Genomic DNA, 22154 nt, shown 5'->3' with positions numbered 1-22154 from the left:
ATAGCCAAATGCCTTTCCTGTCATCAACCTTTAGATTGCACAGAAGACTGGAAACAAATGACACAGTTTGTATGACAATAGCACTAATTTGCAACTATCACAGGACACCCAGAAAGGACAAACAAATGCACAATAAGTTTTTTCAGTTTTCATCTGCCAAATCTACAGAAAAGGCTTCAGTTGATCCAGGGTTATAGGAGCTGATGTGATTAGGAATAAAATCTTACAGCTATGAGTAATTCAAGGAAGAAACAAAATATAAGTGTGTGTTTGTACACATATTTGTGTTTACATTCTCCAAAAATTGCTTGGTTATATAGGCAATGATGTTACTGCCATTCAAAGACATTTGAAATTATATATCCCTCAATTGAAAAGCAGGTATGGTTTAGCAACAGGAAGGGTATTTGACTATGAAACACTACATCAGTAAAATATTAAACCTAACCCATGCTAGCATGGAAAGTAGTTGTGGTGGTCCACCACCTCAAGAAATACAAAGTAAAAAATAAATGTTTTTAGAGAAAAAAATTTGACTAGAATTTCTATTAATTTTCAGCTCAAATATTACTGAGCCAAATTTGAAGGTGCAGAGGTTAAATAAAATCCAGTGATACAATCACAAAAAATCCAAGTACAAATGCCATAACCATAGTTCAGAAAGTAGAGATTAAAAGGGTCCAACAAGATACTACATTTCTTAAAGAAAGTCAGTTATATATAGTTCATTAAGTAATATTGTTTTTCTTGCTTTAGCATTAAGGAAAGTATCCCACTGCAGAATGAATGTTACATGCACACAAACACAAAGAAGTCTAATAATTGTCAAGAGTTCTTTAAAAATAAGAAGACAAATGAGGGCAATATTTATAATTATAACATTAATAGAAAATATACATTGATATGTTCATGAAATGACTACTTTCTATGCATGTGAAAATTCTGGTTTATGTAGGAAGGGAAGTGATAAATCATGACTTCAAATTTTTCATTAAATAATTTCATGTAGGTGAAGTAACACCAAATAGAAATCAAAACCCTGATGAAGCCCTCAGTGTGCTAAGAACTTATATGTCATAGAATTGACAGCATTTTATATGAAGGAGGCTTTGTCTTTTCAATAATTCATTCTAAAGAGAAACCACTTGGGCCATATGTAGCAGGATGGAACAGTAAGATGAAACATTAATTTCATATAGTAAACACTTTCTTTATAGTATCTACAAACTGTAATCAAGAAAGCCTAATGTGTCAAACTTGATAAAGTCAGAATGGAAAAGCTGAATTCAAGTATGATACCATTTGGTATTAGTCTGAATATTCTTTTCTATTCTAGGCACAGGATCCAAAATTTTGGTGGAGGGTGCCAGTTAATTAGATTGACCCCAGTATGCAACTGATGCTTAATTTACTGACCCCGAAAGGATGAAAGGCAAAGTCAACCTCGGCAGAATTTGAATTCAGAACGTAGCAATGAGCAAAACACCACTATGCATTTCGCTTGGTGTGCTAACATTTCTGCCAGCTCGCTGTCTTAGTGTTAGTCTGAATATTATGTTAGTTCTGGTTTTGAAAAGAACTAAGATTAAGATTGGAATATTGTATACACATGATTTTATTACAGTCAATAATTCAGGCAAAACAGTAAATCATGGTAGCTTCAGTTATTTGAAATACCTAAAGATCAACCATAACTGATTTTCTCACATAGTAACTATTACTTTAATGCAATAAAATCAAAGAAAAATATTACATCAAGTAAAATGAATTTGCTAACAATTTATGTCATAACATCAAGAATTTTTGTATTTGAAAATAATGAAGCAAACATCTATTGCATTAGAAATGTTCCTTTATAACAAACTTATACATCATCTTAAAGCCAATAAGGTCCACAGGTATGAAGTAAAGCTTGATGAATAAAGTCCAGACTATTTTTGTGACGGTAGGGAGCAAACTTGGCAAGTCAAACCAAAAATCTTTTAATAAAATTACAGGAAATACATTGTATTTCATCAAACAGCTCAGCATAATTTCTTTGTGAAACCATCCAAGCTGGAGCTTCAAGTTAAAGTTAAGAGTCTCTATGGCTTCCATTTTAATGAAATATGGTCATTTTACACTTAATAAATGATATGATTGTTTGGATAAGTACCACATTTACAAAATGATTATAAACCAATGTTATTTAAATGCACATAAAACTGCAAAAAGTCAATAATCAAGTCTTATTTTCATGTTCAACTGTCCATAAAAAAAATTAAATTACCAGAATAACTTACCCAGTTTATAATTTTTAATCTCCTGAAGCATAGAAGCAAAATTAATTATTTTCTTATATTTTAACAGAAATATAGCAATATAATCTTGACTGAAAGAGTAGTTCACCAATATGTTTTGGTATTATGAAAAAGTTCATAAAAATTGCTTATAAAGTAGCAAGTCATTAGGATTCAACAGAACTGCAAATAGTCAAGATATATACCTAAAAGAAATGAAACTTAAATTCAATATCTAAATTTAGAAAACTTTTCAGCTCAGAACATGAAAACAAAAATTTGACTTAGAAAAAAGTAACAGAAGAGAATATTGGCTTGAAAAACAAAGTGACAAGGAGCTCACTAAAAACTGAATTTCTCTTTAAAATGGAATAGTAGAAACAGTTCACTACATGCCAATATACAAATTCATTAATTTTCAACAATTATACAAGTCAGATAAATGTACCATAAAAAAAAAACAGCATAAAAATACAAACAAAAATAAATTGCAAGCATCTTCGACAGCCACAATAAGAAAAAAATGTGCTTTTGAGAGGGATGCTTTAATAAGGTCTGTTTAGGCTTTCATTTTTTAGTTTTTCAATTTGTTTTTAGAGAATTTAGATTTTTTGGTTACTATTTGGGAAATTAGATCAATTAATGTCTGATTTTTCAATATTTTCAAATGGTCTGCTCCTGATAAAGTATGATGGTAAACAGGCTGTTTTTGTTGTTTTGACCATCGAAGACAACCATGTAAACTTTGTAAATTTACTGTCCCATCTCCATCTCCATTTATTGTCGTTGGTTGAACATTAGGAAATCCTTTACCATAAACAAAGCTAGCTGGTGTAGATACATTGATTCCATGTATACAATGAACTTCCACTCCAGGTGGACGGAGGTCTTTCACAAGATTCTCTGTGTCTTTACGCATTTCATAGCCAATTGTAAAATTCAAATCTGCAAAAAACTGTTTGTAATCTTTAACAGTATAATTGCGACCTGGACGGGAAACAAGAATTTCATCAGATTTCCAGAAAGTATCGTATGGCATAAGCCAAGCTGTTGAAGTTGCAGTACGTTGGTATTTCCGAACAATATTATCTTTCAATATAAAAATACCAAGATTATCTCCTGAATATGAATAAAAAGAAAAATATTTTAATAAAAATTTTTTTAATAAAAGTAGAAAAGAACATTCATCATTTAGATAATAGTACAAACTTTTGCATTGCTTTTACTAGTGACACTGAGAAATATAGTTCTGTATCATTCAATCCATGTCAATAGAGATGACAATGATGATTAGTAAATATGTTATCTATTCAACCATGGCCAAAGAGTTGTATGTAGATCTAAGCTACGCTGAATGTTGCTAATAGGCAAACCTTGCAATGTTTTGATCATTTCAAGCAAACATTCAAGAAATGTTAGGCAGCAATTATCATAAGTCACCCAGTGAAATGAAAGATATATTTGCTTCGATAATCTTCTATAAGAGAAAATGTGATAATAACAAAAATAATTTCATCAAAATTTCTTCTGTTCTTAAACAATATAATTACTAAATAATTATTTCTTAAAACATACTATAAAAAAATTCAGGGATGTTGACAACCACTATTTCTTACCTGACGCCATGACTCGAAGGGTTTTTGCAGCACCACCCCAAACTCCAGAAATTGTGATAAAAGATTTAATATATTTATCTTTCCAAGCCTGTGTCTGAGAATTGAGAAAATATAGCATAGTTGGACAACCCATGCTGTGTGCAATGATTGTAACTCTAGATCCATTGTTCATCTTGTAAGTTTCTTCAACCATTGATTTAAAGTTCTTAAAATAGTCTTGAAATTCATCTGAAAGTTAAAAAACAAAATTAGAATTAGAAACAGAAGTCATTAGTAAGTTATTCATAACTTACCCTTTTGAACCAGACTTATTAAATTGAAGCTTATCTCAGCTTCATTTCCCAGTTAAATGAGTCCCATTGAATAGGTTTAATTAAAAACCGATTCATCAGGACTTATTTAAGCAGGAGATGTGCCTATCACAGGTTTAATTAAAACACCCAAAGCAATATTATGAACCTTATAAACCTCCACACATACAGACACAAGCCTTCTTTGGATTTTGAAAGTGGGAGTTGACAAAAAAGTTATGCGATATTTACTTCTGTAAGTTTGTAGATAATTCCTTTCTTTTTAATGTAGCATAAGCTAAGGTCACACATCACTTAAAGTAACAGGTATCTTAGTATACATTTTACAAGCTAATCATGCACCAGTATTTCTAACAGAGATACTTAAAACAAATGAAAGAATGACACTTACTTGGAGAACGTCTAAAATCATATGGTGCTCCTCTAATAGATACATTTCGTGTTAATCCCAGTTTGACAAGTTCTTTAACAACATAATAGTAGTAGGTAGCTAAAAGAAACAATAAAAATTGGCTTAAATTTCAATGAAATGTTTTAATTATATTGAAATAAATCTTTGCAAATTTAGAAAATTTTGCTGTATGTTTGAAATAGAACTTTTTACCAGAAAGAGATGAAATGTTCAGTTAATGCTGAATTAGTTTAACAATTGCTATCTACTATAGGCATACACTCTATTTGTAACTTCTTTACAAGTGTGATTTTATGCTTTACTAGGAACCTTGAAGTAGAAAATGAATTATATTGTATGTAAACGATAACTTTTAATATTGATTTAAAGGTGTTCATATAATTCAATGGTGTAAACATAAACCTTGTACATTATATTCTCTACTTGCTCTGATATAGCTATGGTAAGACCTCACCTGGAATTTGCATCACCGGTCTGGAACCCCTATCTTGCCCAGGATATCAATCGTCTGGAAGCTGTTCAGCGATGTGCAACCAAAAGAATACCCTCCATCAGGCATTTGCCATATCCCGAACGCCTTACTTCCCTGGGCATGGACACATTGAAACTCCAACGTCTGGCAGCTGACTTGGCAGACACCCATAAAATTATCAACCATCGTACAAACAATAACTCTGAGCACCTTTTCAAACTCCACCCATCTAACACCCGTGGACATATTTACAAAGTAAGAAAACAGCACAGCTCCCATGACTTCAGGAAACATTTTTTCATGCTGAAGCATGGAACAAACTGCCGGCATCAGTTGTTAGTTGTCGGAGCACTGCATCCTTCAAAACTTTCATGCTTTCTGAGATTTGCCAACACTACACCTGATTTTCTCCCCTCCATACACACACAAGCATGTATCTGACTCATGCATTGTTCACTTTCCAGACATTTGTACATTACTGCATATACTCTGACAAGTTGTGGTGCACCTGAGCACTGTATACAATAATTTCAGGTGTTTCCACACCTGAAACTTCTCTAGTTCTGATAGTGACTCAGCAATTAGAGCAAGGTCGTCAACATAGAGGAGCTCCCAGGGGCATCCTGTCTCGAATTCCTGTTATTGCCTGGAGGACTATGATATATTTATCATAGTAAGGGGCCGAGGACTGAACCTTGGTGGGCCCCTTCCTCTACTCGGAATTCTTCACTGTACTCGTTGCCAACCCTCACCTTACTGACAGCGTCCCTGTACATGGCTTGCACAGCTCTCACTAACCATTCATCTATCCCTAGTTCCCTCATTGACCACCATATAAGGTATCGGGGGACCCTGTCAAAGGCTTTCTCCATGTCAACGAAAGCCAGGTACAGAGGTTTATCTTTGGCTAGGTATTTCTCCTGCAGCAGTCTTACCAGAAATATAGCAACAGTGGTGCTTTTCCCTGGCATGATCCCAAACTGCATCTCATCTAAACTGACTCTCTCCCTAATTAGTTGGGTAATGACCCTCTCCGTGACCTTCATTACCTGATCCAACAACTTGATACCTCAGTAATTATTTGTATGTAAAGCGTTACCTTTATCTTTGTAGCAGTTGCCTATGGTGCTGCTACACCAGTCATTGGGTATGACTCCTTTGTGTATCACCTGGTTAATTATACGGGTGACTAGGCTATAGCCAACACTGCCAGATATTTTGAGCATCTCTGCAGTGATTCCTGATGGGCCAGGGGCTTTCCCTGTCTTCATACTCTTAATTGCTTTATCTACCAAGGTACTGTCAACTCGGATAGCTAGTCCCTCTGTTGGGTCGACATTCGGCAGACTCTCTTTCTCCCATTCATTTTCTTTATTGAGCAACCTTTCATAGTGGCGTCTCCAAACCTCTCTCTTTGCAGCCTCATTTAGTGCAAGTGAACCATCATCCATGCGGACACATTTCTCTCCTACAACATCACTATTCTCTCTCACACACTGTCTTGCAACACGAAATACCTCAAGTCTTTGGTCCTCACGGCACAGAACATTGGCAATTTTTTTCTTATCTGCTTCCCCTCTGGCTAAATAAACCTATCTCCTAGCTTCCCTTCTGGCAGTTCCCTGCTACGACCGTCCTTCCAAGCCTGTTTCTTTTCTCTAAAAGCCTTTATAAGAATTCAATTAGCATAAACCAAAAATAGGGTTGACTTGAAAAATACAAAATCAGAAAATAATTTATGAAAAGAAACTAATAAATACAAATGTGTAACATCAAATCTAAGAAAAAAATCTTTTAAATAATTAAAAGGAATGAATTAACTCACTGAATCTTTCTCTCGCAGGGTCCAAATATTCTACTGTTGGAGTACTGCCAAAACCAGGAATATCAATGGAAACACCTGGGGAATCTAATGTTTTTCGAGTAACATTATCATACACTAATCTGCAAAGAAAGAACAAAAAAAAAAAACATTAAGAAAACTGTATTTTGACAGCACAGCTAGCGCATTGTAAAAGAAATTTCAGTACTAGCTATGATGATTTCTAGATCAATTAACAATTTAACAGTGCATATAACTAAACTCAATTATAAATCTCCCTAATATTTATTCCACACTCACATTTAACTTCAAATACTGAGTATGAAATTAAATATATTAAATTATGTTTATGCTTTTATCATGCTAGCACACTGAAGGATTCTATAGACTCATATTTTTATAGGAATTGTTGGAGTTAGTATTTTACAGTTAAGCACTCTTTGTGCTTAAAGAGTGCTTTGCCTATCACAATGATGTAATAGATTGTGCACTTCAAGATATATGTAGGTAGAAAGACATATACTAAGTCTTTCTATCTATCTAGATATAGATGTTTCATGCCAACAGGGTTTGTGTGCTATTCTTTATAGCATCTGAAATCATGGAAAATAAAATCCATAACTAAATTAGAACAAGATTACACAAAAGATAACACTTTCATTTCCAAATTCATCATCATCATCGTTTATCATTCATTTTCCATGCTAGCATAGGTTGGACGGTTCGACTGGGGTCTGGGAAGCCTGGAGGCTGTACCAGGCACCAGTCTGATCTGGCAGTGTTTCTACAGCTGGATGCCCTTCCTAATGCCAACCACTCCGTGAGCGTAGTGGGTGCTTTTTACATGCCACCGGCACAGGGGCCAGAGAAGACTGGCAAACAGCCACGATTAGTTGGTGCTTTTACGTGTCACCAACATGGACGTCAGTCAGGCGGCGCTGGCATCTGCCACGTTTGGACGGTACTTTTCTTTTAATGTGTCACCGGCACGGGTGTCTTAACTACTATTTCCATTAGCTAATAATTAATTTAAAGCAAATCTAATTTCACAGTCTACTATTACAAGCATAAAAGAACAAAATGAATACTGAAAGTTAGTCTCAAACCAATCAATAAGCTTCATACCTTCTTTTGAGATGACTAAATAAATTGTATCTTAGTAGCTAACCTACTTACATCTGTTAGCCTAATAGATATATTGTCCATTCATGCACTTTAACTTGCTTTTCCATACTAGCATGGGTTACATAAAGAGGTATTTGAGGGAAGATTTTTACAGCTGGATGCTCTTCCTGTTACCAAACCATACCTGTTTTTCAAATAAGGGTCTTTTTATTCCAAAGAATTTCAAAAGTACAGGACTAGTGTATAATTTGTTAAGAGGAAATATCAACAAACATCACCCTTGTGGCTCAGCTACAAACAGTTGTGTCATAGTTTGCAGTTTGTAGCTGTAGCTCAGTACCGATTGTAAAATTCACACACACACACATGCATATATACAATGGGTTTCTTTCAGTTACCATCAACCAAATTCTCTTATAAGGCATTGGCCAGCCCAGGGCTGTAATTTCCCAAGTTGTTGCACAATAGGACTGAACCCAAAGCCACACTGTTGAGAAGCAAACTTTTAACCACACAGCCATTCCTGAGCCTATATAATCACACATTTTAAGACACCACTTGTATAACTGTGATGCTTGTTTACTATTATCGTGTAACATAAATGTAGTATACATAACACTTCCTTCAGGTTTTGTCTCTCAAATCTACTCAAAAGACTTTGATCAGCTTGAGGCTAAATTGGAAGACACTTGCCCAAAGTGCCACACAATGGGACTGAACCTGTAATCATATGATTCAAAAATGAACTTTTAAATAAAGTGTGTGTGTGTGCATGCATGTGCACTATTAATACTTTAAAGCATGCATCTGAAATACTAATACATCACCATCTATGAAATAAAGTAGGTTAAAATCTGATGAACTACCTCATGTTGTCAACAAAACAATCCTGAGCAACAGTTATTTGAGTAAGATCCAGCCATAATGTATAATAATAATTAGTTTTCTTCTCACAGTAGACAATAGGAGATGCACTTTTATTCAATCTTGCTGTAATCTGGCTACCTCCATCTCCAGGAACTATAAATGAAGATAAAAAAGCAAAGTACAACCTATAACAATGCAAACAATTCCAATATCAATTTAAGAAAAATTTCAATGATTTAAAAAAAAAAAATATTTCAATTCAAGAAGGTATGGTCAAGCTTCCCCCTTGGGAGGGAGAAAGGTATTATTAGACTGGAGACATGGCTTGAATGCTTGAAACAGAGTAGACTCTGCAAAAGATACTCAAAGACTAGGTGGTAGTGTATAAGTCAAGCAAAAAATTAAGTCAACAACCCTAGCTGGTTGGGGTAGGATTTGAACTCAGGACACAAAAGTAGGACAAGTCCCATGAAGTATTTCCTTCAATACTTTAATGTTTCTGTATTCACTACCACACACTGGTACCACATTTTGGAAATTACTTCACAGTTCAGTAAATTATTATGCATAACGATTAAAATCTTCCATACTTTACCTCTTGATATGTCCATGTGGTCCCCCCCCCCCGCACATTATGGGGGACTCAGAACCTATTTACAACAAGGTGAAATGAATAATTTTAAAAAAGTTAAGTGTCACAGTCATTGACATCTTGCAGTTCCATGAATATAACTTGAAGCAAAAACATGAAATAAGACACCTGATAACCTATTTATTAAATAGGTTACCAGACTTGTGAACTATTAGTATATCAACTGGCTTTCAGTTTTTGTCAACTAAATTTCACTCACAAAGCTTTTGTTGACTGAAGTTATGATAGAAGACACCATAGTCACACAGTAGGGTTGAAGATTGAACCCAGAATTTCACAGTTGTAAATCAAACTTCTTAATCATACACATTTTTGAATGAATTCTATAAATTAGTCACTTTCTACTTTGAATTTTGTCAACTTCTAATAAAATTCAAAATGTTGATATTCTGAATGTTTTTAATAGAGTGGGCTATGGAACACAAAGGATAAGTCAAAGGAACTCAGTAGAGCAGTAAAGGTATTTACATCACTGCTGTACCACTATCATTTACATAGCAGTCAATTCCCCCACAAATCCCAGCCTGCCATCTTAAACAATGGAAATTCTCAGCTGAAATGCTGAGATCTTTTATAGGTCTGGATCAGGGTTGACTTGAAGTAAAGAGTATAACCTATCCTGATTCCCACTCTTTATTACAAACAATTGTTTGTAAAAAAAAAGAGTGGGAGCCTAGATTGGTGATAGGTTATGGCACATTCTGCTTTCCAGAATATGCCATATGGTTCTCAACTAGACAGCAGTAGGGATCTGTGAATCAATGCTAGTTGTTTAGCTGACTACTTATGCATGTGCCTTAGGATTGCTCAAAACAAATAGCCAAAAAATAACATTCCAACAACATTGCTGTTATTTAGACTAATATCACAACTGCTAACTGTTTCTTGGTCATTGTTACTTTCATAGAGAAGTTTATCTGTGCTGCAATCCATTGCAGTATGAATTCCACATTTCAAAAAATATTTTGGTCATTAATTCTACTCTCACAATTATCCAAGATGGTTTCACCCACTGACATATACATGGAACAGTAGGTTACTTTAAAAGTTCTGTTGAGGTTACTAAATTCCCAGCAATTATCCATTTGTTCTAATTTCCTTTCATTTGAAAGGTTTGCTAAAATATTTGCCTGACTTATTGACTGAAGCCTCTAGTGGCCATAACTGCAACATTAAACTGCGAGGGGTAACTACTTGTTTAGTTGCTCAACTTCTTTTGTCCTTGTTCCTGCAGTTTTGTGAGCTTGAAATTGATTCCACACCAGTAATGCTGGTTTCTTCAACAAACCACTTGGATACTCTGAATACAACTACAGCTTCACTCTGACTTCATCAATGCATCCTGTGTAATGAACAGAAGCAATAGAAAAATTATTTCTTTGGACACTGTTTTTATTTAAAGATAGAAAAGGTAGGAGCTTTGTGTTGTTTTTCTAACAAGCCTACTATACAGGGTCTTTCCAACAGTGTAGGTCTTTCAAATGCATGTTTTTTATAGTCACTGTTTTTGCACTTTCATTTTCAACAGTTTTATTTGACAGCACATCAAATGTTAATGCCACTTCATTGTTCAACATCAATGGAAATTGTAGCTGTGATACCAGTGCCGGTGGCACATAAGAGAACCATCCGAATGTGGCCATTGCCAGCACCGCCCCGACTGGCCTCCGTGCCGGTGGCACGTAAAAAGCACCCATTGATTGTGGCCATTGCCAGCCTCGTCTGGCCCCCATGCCGGTGGCACGTAAAAAGCACCATCCGATCGTGGCCGTTTGCCAGCCTCGTCTGGCACCTGTGCAGGTGGCACGTAAAAAGCACCCACTACACTCACGGAGTGGTTGGCATTAGGAAGGGCATCCAGCTGTAGAAACACTGCCAGATCAGACTGGTGCCTGGTACAGCCTCCTGGCTTCCCAAACCCCGGTTGAACCGTCCAACCCATGCTAGCATGGAAAATGGACGTTAAACGATGATGATCCATATTGCCAATTTGGTCTATTTGGAATTTTGTTTACATCCTGTTTACATTACTTATAAAACTTGAGGATTATTTGTTCATACTCTTCAAGTAGCTTCTCTGTAATTCAGGTCCTCATTCTCATGCATACAACAAACCTCTTCATAAAAAGGTAGCACCAAAATGAACATCCAGCAAACTCATCTGTCCCTCTTTGGCCAATCTTGTCTCACACATTATCATCTTTGTTGAGACTGTATACTCCATAATTTTATGTCTTCCTCTAGTTGCTGGAATTTTGTTTATGATGAAGTTCACATTTTTCTGTTCCTGTGTTTTTTTTTAATGTTTCCTGTTTTCTCTTTTCACAAATTGTTTTTTTCTTTTCATCTGGTGGGAGTCGATACCGTCACCCAACTATCCAATTGCTATGTTTTTTATATATTCAACAAATCATAGCTTGTAATCAATTATACATGTTAGTGTTCTCTGCTTGCTATCATGTAATGTCATAGATCAGTACTATCAGCTGATGAATTAAACTGACTGGCAACAGATGACATCTATTTCGAGGGTATTTCTGCCTGTTAACAAATGGCACAAGGATCATCATTATTGTAAATTCACCATAAGCCCAACAAAACAAATGGCATTCAATTACTGTTGCTAGTAAATTCTTGTAAACTTCTTACAGGTTATAATTAATATATTACAACATTGATATTGGGATATATTTATTACATGTGAATGGTAATTGAAAACTTACATCTACAAAACTAGGATTCTAGTGAAAACTGAGTCCAGTTCTCAAACCTAACATTTTAATAAGATACAAGGGATTTCTAGAGAGATATTCTACTGGAAAAAAAATGTCTTATGTATAAGGAAATATGGTGTATGTGATAGAAATGAAAATCTCTGGTCAACTGAATTATCCATGCAATTAAGAAACAAAAAATCCATCTAGAGGTCTTTAAAATCTAAACAAAAAGAAAGTAATATCAATAATATCAGCCAATAGAATTTTGGGAGTAATAAAGATAAAGCAGGTAGGAACGGGTCTTTAAAATCAACTGGGAGTTGTCTCTTGGTTTTTTCTTTTTCTTATTGTATATTTTAAATATTCTTTGTCCAATTGTATGGAAAATCTGAACTGAAGTTTTTCAAATCCCTATATTACCTTCGTGAGACCCTCTTGTATGTGTATTTAGTATACAGAATGCTCCCTTCTGGTCTAATGTTGGTAAACACACAAGATTATTCACCTTCTTTCCAACAACAACTTTGGGCACCTTTATGAATTCCATATGCCTATAACACTCATGGACATGCTTACAAAATCAAAAAAATAATACAGTACCTATGACTTTCAGAAACATTTTTTTCACTCAGAATAGCTGGAGCATGGAATAAATTACCTCCATCAGTTGTTAGCTGTTGAAACACTACATCCTTCAAAGTTTCCATGCTTTCTGAAATTCACCAACAGTAAACCTGATACTACCACCCACCCCCTTTCTTCCTTATTTTTCCAAGACTTTTTCACTATTCACTTCCTGTGCATATTTTACGTACTGTTCATGTAGCTTTGGTTACTTTTTCTGATGAGTTGTAGTGCACCTGAGCACTGTATATAATAAATTCATTATTATTTTAACATCATTACTTTCATTCAATTTCTATAGATACTTAAGTGTTGTTAGCTGAGCTATATATATTTTGTCCAAATCTAATAAGGTCTGAATATCTTGTTTTTATCAGTTGGCTTTAAAGACAGGCCTGCTCTTAAATTGCATTATCTTACTTTTCCAAAATTCTTGATAGGTCTAATATTATTGAAGTCAACTCCCTTGTATTTTCTTTTTATTATATGTTTTTAAAAAACCCTTGAAGGATGTATGAAAACCCATAGTTAATTGCAATTATCAGTTTATCATAACACACAAGTGAGAACCAAACTGTATGTGTATTTTGTGTGCAGAATACTTCTCAAAGGTATTTACCCTGAGCCCTTTTGCTAAAATTAAATCAAGCTTTTATCATCAGCAAGATATTCAAACTGTAAAAGCTGCCTTTTCCTCATTCTAATAATTCAAATATAAACATGCTATAATCAACAAGTATACTCATCTTCCGTTTGCTCCTTAATACCATTATACAAATACTTCTGTGAGAAGGTGCCTAATTTACAGCTCAACTTCTTTCTATTTTTGGAATACCATTAATTTTTTATCAAGACCGAGGTAGGCTCTATTTCATGTCTACCAAGTTGAAATAATTTCTGAACAGCCATAGGATTTCTATAAGTCTTACAATGCCAAATAATCCCTCAGAGAACTTGCATTGAGAAAAGAAATAATGAGATTATCAAGAACCACATAAAAGTTAGCCCTTGAAAGTAAGAGATTAAACATTTCACAATAGAAATATTTTATGTTTTAGCTCAACAAACTATATGACCACAACCATACAGTTTCCAATAAGACAGTTTGCAAATGGTTAGTTTTTAGAAAGATTTCTAATGGAACAATACACCCACTGGCTTTCCAAACTTGGCATGGTTTATCTGCATTGTCATGTACATGATTGAAAATTTTAATTGCAAAAGTTAATCTTGATTACACACATTTTAAAGTTTTCTAAATAGCAGGGAAGACAAGGTTTCTATAAGAAATCTATTTCCCAGAGGAATCAATGAACAATCAAACAATGCCATTCAGGCCAAAAGAGGGAGGCTCCACAATACTGCTTGATCTGCTAGAAATAGGAGCCAAATCTTCAAATCATAAATTTAACCACAACTAAAATCTTAAACTGAACAAATTTGATAATGCAGTTTGAATAGGATTGTTATATCCTGTATTTGAATAGATGGAGTTGTTATTGTCTGAATACATGGGATTGTTAGAGGCGGAAGGCCTTTGACCATAAGTCTGCTTAATCAGATGTGACCTAGAATGGGAGAGCAACAATTATGCCAGTAACTCAAGACATATGAACAGTTCAAACTTAAGAAGTAAATAGGTTAGCTGTGCTTCAATAAAAACACAATATTAATAAAAATAACTTTTATTTCCACTGGTACACGTATACCTACATTCAATGGCTCTAAGCCTATTGTGAAGAATCCTGAATGTGCATTACATATCTAAATGTAATACAGTTGATTGTAACAAAACTAAAAAACAATATGAATTCTCTACAATTAAGGATTTAAAAGTAATCATTTCTAATTATCTGAAATTTAATATATATTCTCAGCAAATTTGTAAAAAGAAGCAAAATCTATATCTGTAATGGTTTTCATAGTGTTAACTAAAGATAAAAACTTCTATGTCATATGTACAAAGCTTTTTTTTCAAAATTAGAGTATGCAACTGAAATTTGGAACCCATCTTATTTTCAAAGTATAAATAGACTAAACAAGTTGAGAAACAGTATTTCTGATGAAAATTAGAGGTATATCTCTTGCATCCAAAATGCCAGACTTAAATAAACTCAAATTGCAGTCTCTTGAACTGAGAGAAAATGTCAAAGACTTGTATAAAATGTTGAACAAGATATTTCATTTTTTTTTTTTTTTCAATTTCTCTATAATCTCTATTAGATCCAACTACTTCTTTCATATATTTTCTACACAGATACAATAATAAAGATAATTAATAGCACTTTTAATATAGGTTATTACCACTTGGAACTCGCAAGTCACTTCTTTCTTGGATTGTCTCTGATCCAGCAGATCAATAATCAAAGACATTCAAACCATAACTACCCCCTTTTTTTTTTGTTTTTAAATTCAAATCTCCTTTCAAATAATTTGTGTTCTTCCAATATTTCTATGGATTAAGGTGGTAAGCTGGCAGAATCGTTAGCACACCAGACAAAATGCTTACCAGCATTTCGTCTGTCTTTACATTCTGAGTTCAAGTTCCACCCAGGCTGACTTTACATTTCATCCTTTTTGGGGTCGATAAAATGAATAATGGGTCGATGTAATTGACTTGCCCCACTCCCGAAATTGCTGGCCTTGCGCCAAAATATGAAACCAATATTTCTACGGATTCATGTTAAGAAAGTTGGACCCATGTTGGAATGTAGGGTACATACTAACACACACACTCCTATATACACAATATATTTGTCGTTAGTTATTATTGCTTAGCCCCCTGGTCAGCTCCCATCCAGCAAACCTATTATCAAAGACATTCCGTCCATGACTATCCTATCTTAATACGTTGCAACTAAAATATAATAACAGCATTTTGAAAATCTTTTATTTTAGATGCTAAGGATCTTTTGAACGGCTAGAAATTATGTTACAAAGTGCCGTTCAAAAGGAAAAGATCCGATGCTAAAACAAAATACTCAATACACAATATGATTAATGTTCAGTTTTGTAAAATTCATATCCAGTTATATACGTGCACGCACCACATACTTTATTTGTGGATTAACTGTGTGCTGTAGGTGTGTACAACTTAACATTACTATCATGTAAGTTTTATGTAATAATTTTTCTCCTTTCAAATCTGAACTATGAAAAAATATGAAAAAGCAGAAAAAAGAAATATTCGATCAGTACGATTATTGTTTAGTCCCCTAGGGGCTATACAACGGCGTGATGTAAGCCATTCCTACCGTCACCATCTTTTTATGGGTACCTAGAGAACTACGTTAATTCATTATTTTTATAGCAAATGGTGTGATTTGAAAGGGGAAATAGCTTGTAGTTTAATGACCCATGTTAGCTTGTAGTTTTAAGTGCAAGGATGAATGTTAGTCAATTGACAGTGGAAATTCTCACAGAGAACAATGTTTTTCTGTGATTTAATGCAAAACGGTCAGTGTCACTTTGGGACATCTCTATAAAAATAATGAATTAACGTAGTTCTCTAGGTTGGGGACAGTAGAGATTATGTCAGAAATGAGGATCAACTTTCAGATTAAATACGTCCATAGCTAAAACATGTTAATTAACTGTGATTAAGTGTCGTGTGGCTCTAATTAAATGTAGCTTTATAATTGCTAAGAATTAGAATAATATTTCAAACTGGATTAGAATATTACAAAGTCGAAATGTAATGGCTTTTCATGACAATATTTCAACGCTTTCACAACTTTGAAATTCAGTTAATTATATAAACAAACTATTGTCTAAAAGAAGGAATTATTCAATATTCTAAGAGCACTGATGCTGCATATACTAACGACTGATTAGAGAAACATGCAACGAACGAAAGAGTAAAAATCGCTTTGTTGCATTGATATATTGAATTAATAAGGAAAATTTTAAAATATACAGGATGGAAATGTAATTAATTATAAAGGGCAGAAGAGAGGGACAAATCGAGAAATTCGTGTTTGAGATTTCTGAAAAGTTTTAAAACTCGAAGAAGCAACATTAAAATGGGACAATTTATCATGGTAGACAATAGTTAAATTTTCTTACCCAAAATGACTGGATTTATAGAAATAGTAAATGTTATAGTAAGAATCAAGAGTAAAAGAAGCTCCAACAGAGTTCTAGCAGAAGCTGCCATCGTGCGATCACTGCTGTCCACAAACAAGAAATTATTAATGTAATGTAAACCGGTGTCAGGCGATCTTATGTACTTGGATGAAAACAAACCGAGATTAGTAGTACAGCGAGCAAATGTTGGAAGTAACAGCTATCACTAGTGAAGCCTATATATATATGTGTGTTTATCAGGTGGAGCTGCGTGTTTGTCAGGTCGCGTGTCACCAATATCTGGTTCTCTCCTTTTCTGCTTACTTTATCGTCAATTTTTTAAAAAACAAATGTGTGTATGCGCGCACGTGCTTGTGTGTATGAGTATGTTATATTTTGGAACGGTCATTTTTTTTTTCTTTGCCAAATAAAAGAGAGAGAGTAAACCCCCCAACCATCCTGAAATATAACAATATCTGTTTCAGCACACGATTTCTCATCAGGAATCGTGCAAAACAAATTCATAAACGTGCACGTGTGTGTATGTGTGGCCTAAGAGTCCATAAGTCAGGACTTAATTGAAATGTAAAGTCAGCCTGGGTGGAACTTGAACTCAGAATGTAAAGACAGACGAAATGCTGGTAAGCATTTTGTCTGGTGTGCTAACGATTCTGCCAGCTTACCACCTTAATCCATAGAAATATTGGAAGAACACAAATTATTTGAAAGGAGATTTGAATTAAAAAAAAAAAAAACGGGGTAGTTATGGTTTGAATGTCTTTGATTATTGATCTGCTGGATCAGAGACAATCCAAGAAAGAAGTGACTTGCGAGTTCCAAGTGGTAATAACCTATATTAAAAGTGCTATTAATTATCTTTATTATTGTATCTGGGTATATGAATATACATTCATATATCTATCAGTAGAGTGGATATGTTTCTTTATTACCCACAAAGGGCTAAACATAGAGGGGACAAACAAGGACAGACACACGAATTAATTCGATTACATCGACCCCAGTGCGTAACTGGTACTTAATTTATCAGTAGAGTGGATATGCTATCCGAAGCGTACAGTATCATATATCCATTACGGCCGATCTTATCAATCGGTTTCACACTAGGGATTCAATGGAGTGTTAGGTAACAATCTGATCATTGTAACCCTGTGCTCATTGGAGGTAATCAATATGGAATGAAATATGGTGACTACTCTGTCTGTCTCTGTCTCTCTCTCTCTCTCTCTCTCTCTCTCTATATATATATATATATATATATATATATATATATATATATATAATATATATATATATATTGTTGTCTGGGGAGAGTGATTCTCTTTTAGTGCCTTAATATTTAGCACACTCACTGGTAAAGTTTCCACTCATTTACTTATTTATTTTTCCTAAAATTTTTGTTGTGTCTTGCAACCTTTTCAATAGTCATTGACTCTGTTATCCAAGCTGCATTGTTTTTGTTTGTGTGCATGTATGTTGGTCAGTGTGTGTGACCATACACATGTATGTATGTGTGGAGGCAACCTGGGTCAATTTGACATCTGCATTTTATCCAAGCACCCAAAGGACCCAACCCTCAGACAAATACAAGAGTATGCCCTCATAAATGAAACATCCTCAATACTAAATAGAAATATATGTAGTAGGTAATCATACCCCCATACCTACAGTTTATATTTATATACAGGTAGAATAGTTAGAGGGCTGTTATGTAAATGTATGTGTGTGTGTATGTATGTATATGTATATGCACATGTGTGTAGGCAAATGGATATGAATGTAAACAGATAGACATACAGACAGATAGGTACATCGGTAATATGAATAGACAAGCACACACACACACATATGCAAATGAAGACTGAAACACATGACCATACACACACACTTCACTTCACACAAAGACACATATGGAGACACACATCCATACAGACACAGTACATAGTCACAACCCCACCTTCCCACATACACACTCAAACATGCACACATATAGAGACAGAGGTACACACACACACACACATGCAAACACACAAACACATAAATATGCAGAATATATACATACAAACGTACACACATACATACATATATACATACAAACTTACACACATATATGCTTACACACACATGCATGCATACATACATACATACATACATACATACATACACGTGTATGAGCACACACTGACCCACACATGCACACAAACAAACAAAAAGAACGCAACTCAGATAATGGACAGAGTGAATGACAATTGAAAAGGTTGCAAGATGCAACGAAAATTTTAAGAAATATAAATTAGTAAATGAGTGGAAACTTTACAGGTGTGTGTGTTAAATAATAAGGCACTAAAAGAGAATGTCTCTCCCCAGACACAAAAAAATATGCTTCAACACACAAACTCACATAAAGATTCTTGCAAAGCAAATCTCAAAACAACATATATATATATCATCATCATCATATAGTGTCTACTTTCCATGCTGGCATGGGTTAGACAGTTTGACTGAAACTGGTAAGCTGGAGAGCCACACCCGCTTCCAATCTGATTTGGCATGGTTTCTATGGGTGGATGCTCTTTCTAATGCTAACCACTCCAAGAGTGTAATGGGTGCTTTTTACATATATGTATATATAGCACTGGTGTGGGTGTATGGGAAGAAGCTTGCTTCACAACCACATAGTTCTGTATTCACTTCCACTGCATGACACTTTGGCAAGTGTCTTCTACTCTAGTCTCAGGCAGACCTGAGGCTAGAGTAGAAGACTATATGTATATATATATATATATATTTGATTATGATTTGATTTTGATTTTTCCAGTTTCAGCTAATGAGCTGTGGCCATGCTGGGGCACCGCCATTTATATATATATAATAATTATTTGAGGGAATATTAATCCTAACTTACAGGGAAAAAATTCAATTTAGAAATACTAAATCAAATTTCACACAGTATAATATATATATATAAAAAATTAGAAAGAACCACCTTTTATCAATTCAAAATAAACAATTAAATTACACCATCTAGAAAATTACATCATCATCATCATCATCATTTAACGTCCGCTTTCCATGCTAGCATGGGTTGGACGGTTCAACTGGGGTCTGGGGAGCCCGAAAGCTGTACCAGTCCAGTCAGATCTGGCAGTGTTTCTACAGCTGGATGCCCTTCCTAACGCCAACCACTCCGAGAGTGTAGTGGGTGATTTTATGTGCCACCGACACAGGTGCCAGACGAGGCTGACAAACGGCCACGCTCGGATGGTGTTTTTATGTGCCACCGACACAGGTGCCAGACGAGGCTGGCAGACGGCCACGCTCGGATGGTGTTTTTATGTGCCACCGGACACAGGTGCCAGATGAGGCTGGCAAACGGCCACAATCGGATGGTGCTTGTTACGTGCCCACAGCACGGAGGCCAGTCGATGTGGTACTGGCTACGGCCACGTTCGGATGGTTTTCTTATGTGCCACGTGCCACCGGCACTGGTACCACAAAGATACAAATTCCATTGATGTTCATCTATTTTGATTTGTTTTGATTTGATTTCCACTTGCCTCAACAGGTCTTCACAAGTGTCACAAGAAGGAAGGTATGCACAGGTGGACTGACTACGTCCCAGGTAGGGGCCATGGGTTATGGCCTGACTAGTCTTGCCGGGTCTTCGGATGGTGTTTTTATGTGCCACCGACACAGGTGCTAGATGAGGCTGGCGAACGGCCACGATCGGATGGTTTTGTCATGTGCCCACCGCACTGACTACGGCACTGATGGATTCTTGTGTGCCACAGGCACTGGTACCACAAGATACAAATTCCATTGATGTTCATCTATTTTGTCTATTTTGATTTGATTTGATTTGATTTTCACTTGCCTCAACCGGTCTTCACAAGTGTCACAAGAAGGAAGGTATGCACAGGTGGACTGACTAGTCTTGCCGGGTCTTCGGAAGGTGTTTTTATGTGCCACCGACACAGGTGCCAGATGAGGCTGGCGAACGGCCATGATCGGATGGTGTTTGTTACGTGCCCACAGCACGGAGGCCGGTCGATGCGGAACTGGCTACGGCCACGTTCGGATGGTTCTCATGTGTGCCACCGGCACTGGTACCACAAAGTGTGTGCCACCGGCACTGGTACCACAAAGATACAGATTCCATTGATGTTCATCTATTTTGATTTGATTTGATTTTCACTTGCCTCAACAGGTCTTCACAAGTGTCACAAGAAGGAAGGTATGCACAGGTGGACTGACTACGTCCCAGGTAGGGGCCATGGTTATGGCCTGACTAGTCTTGCGGGTCTTCGGATGGTGTTTTTATGTGCCACCGACACAGGTGCTAGATGAGGCTGGCGAACGGCCACGATCGGATGGTGTTTGTCATGTGCCCACAGAACGGAGGCCAGTCGATGCGGTACTGGCTACGGCCACTTTCGGATGGTTTTCTCTTGTGTGCCACCGGCACTGGTACCACAAAGATACAAATTCCATTGATGTTCATCCATTTTGATTTGTTTTGATTTGATTTTGATTTGATTTTCACTTGCCTCAACAGGCCTTTGATTTTCACTTGCCTCAACAGGCCTTCACAAGTATCACAAGGAGGAAGGTATGCACAGGTGGACTGACTACGTCCCAGGTAGGGGCCATGGTTTATGGCCTGACTAGTCTTGCCGGGTCTTCGGTCTTCGGAAGGTGTTTTTATGTGCCACCGACACAGGTGCTAGATGAGGCTGGCGAACGGCCACGACCGGATGGTGTTTGTTATGTGCCCACAGCACGATGGCCAGTGATGCGGTACTGACTACGGCGATGTTCGGATGGATTCTTGTGTGCCACCGGCACTGGTACCACAAGCGGTACTGACTACTTTTTATGTGCCACCGACACAGGTGCTAGATGAGGCTGGCGAACGGCCACGACGGATGGTGTTTGTTATGTGCCCACAGCACGATGGCCAGTGATGCGGTACTGACTACGGCCACGTTCGGATGGATTCTTGTGTGCCACCGGCACTGGTACCACAAGCGGTACTGACTACGGCCACGTTCGGATGGATTCTTGTGTGCCACCGGCACTGGTACCACAAGCGGTACTGACTACGGCCACGTTCGGATGGATTCTTGTGTGCCACTGGCACTGGTACCACAAGGATACAAATTCCATTGATGTTC

The 22154-nt window shown here is 36.1% G+C and overlaps 1 protein-coding gene across 1 annotated transcript; it reads right to left on the bottom strand.

Moving 5' to 3' along the window:
* Positions 1–1597: 1597 nt before the first annotated feature.
* On the bottom strand, positions 1598–17257 carry LOC115209378 (phospholipase A2 group XV-like). The gene is made up of 6 exons (XM_029777763.2): positions 16963–17257; positions 8904–9057; positions 6916–7034; positions 4598–4696; positions 3896–4123; positions 1598–3398 (listed from the first exon to the last, which is right to left on the bottom strand). Exons 1-6 carry the CDS (start codon positions 17051–17053, stop codon positions 2854–2856), a joined length of 1236 nt encoding a protein of 411 aa, XP_029633623.1. The 5' UTR covers positions 17054–17257; the 3' UTR covers positions 1598–2853.
* Between the last annotated feature and the right edge of the window lie 4897 nt (positions 17258–22154).

This window comes from Octopus sinensis, linkage group LG1 (genome assembly GCF_006345805.1).
Source record: "Octopus sinensis linkage group LG1, ASM634580v1, whole genome shotgun sequence".
NCBI classification, from domain to species: domain Eukaryota; kingdom Metazoa; phylum Mollusca; class Cephalopoda; order Octopoda; family Octopodidae; genus Octopus; species Octopus sinensis.
Note: the sequence above shows the minus strand (reverse complement) of the source record. Positions and strands in the feature narration are given on the sequence as shown.

What these genes read in the sequence shown, in the direction of transcription:
- LOC115209378 (XM_029777763.2), bottom strand. Translation starts at nt 17,053, where the DNA reads ATGGCAGCTTCTGCTAGAACTCTGTTGGAGCTTCTTTTACTCTTGATT. An exon ending in CCCTGCGAGAGAAAGATTCA is followed by an intron (nt 4,697 to 6,915) that starts GTGAGTTAATTC and finishes TGTTTCTTTTAG; the next exon opens with CTACCTACTACTATTATGTT. An exon ending in TGATTTTAGACGTTCTCCAA is followed by an intron (nt 4,124 to 4,597) that starts GTAAGTGTCATT and finishes TTTAACTTTCAG; the next exon opens with ATGAATTTCAAGACTATTTT.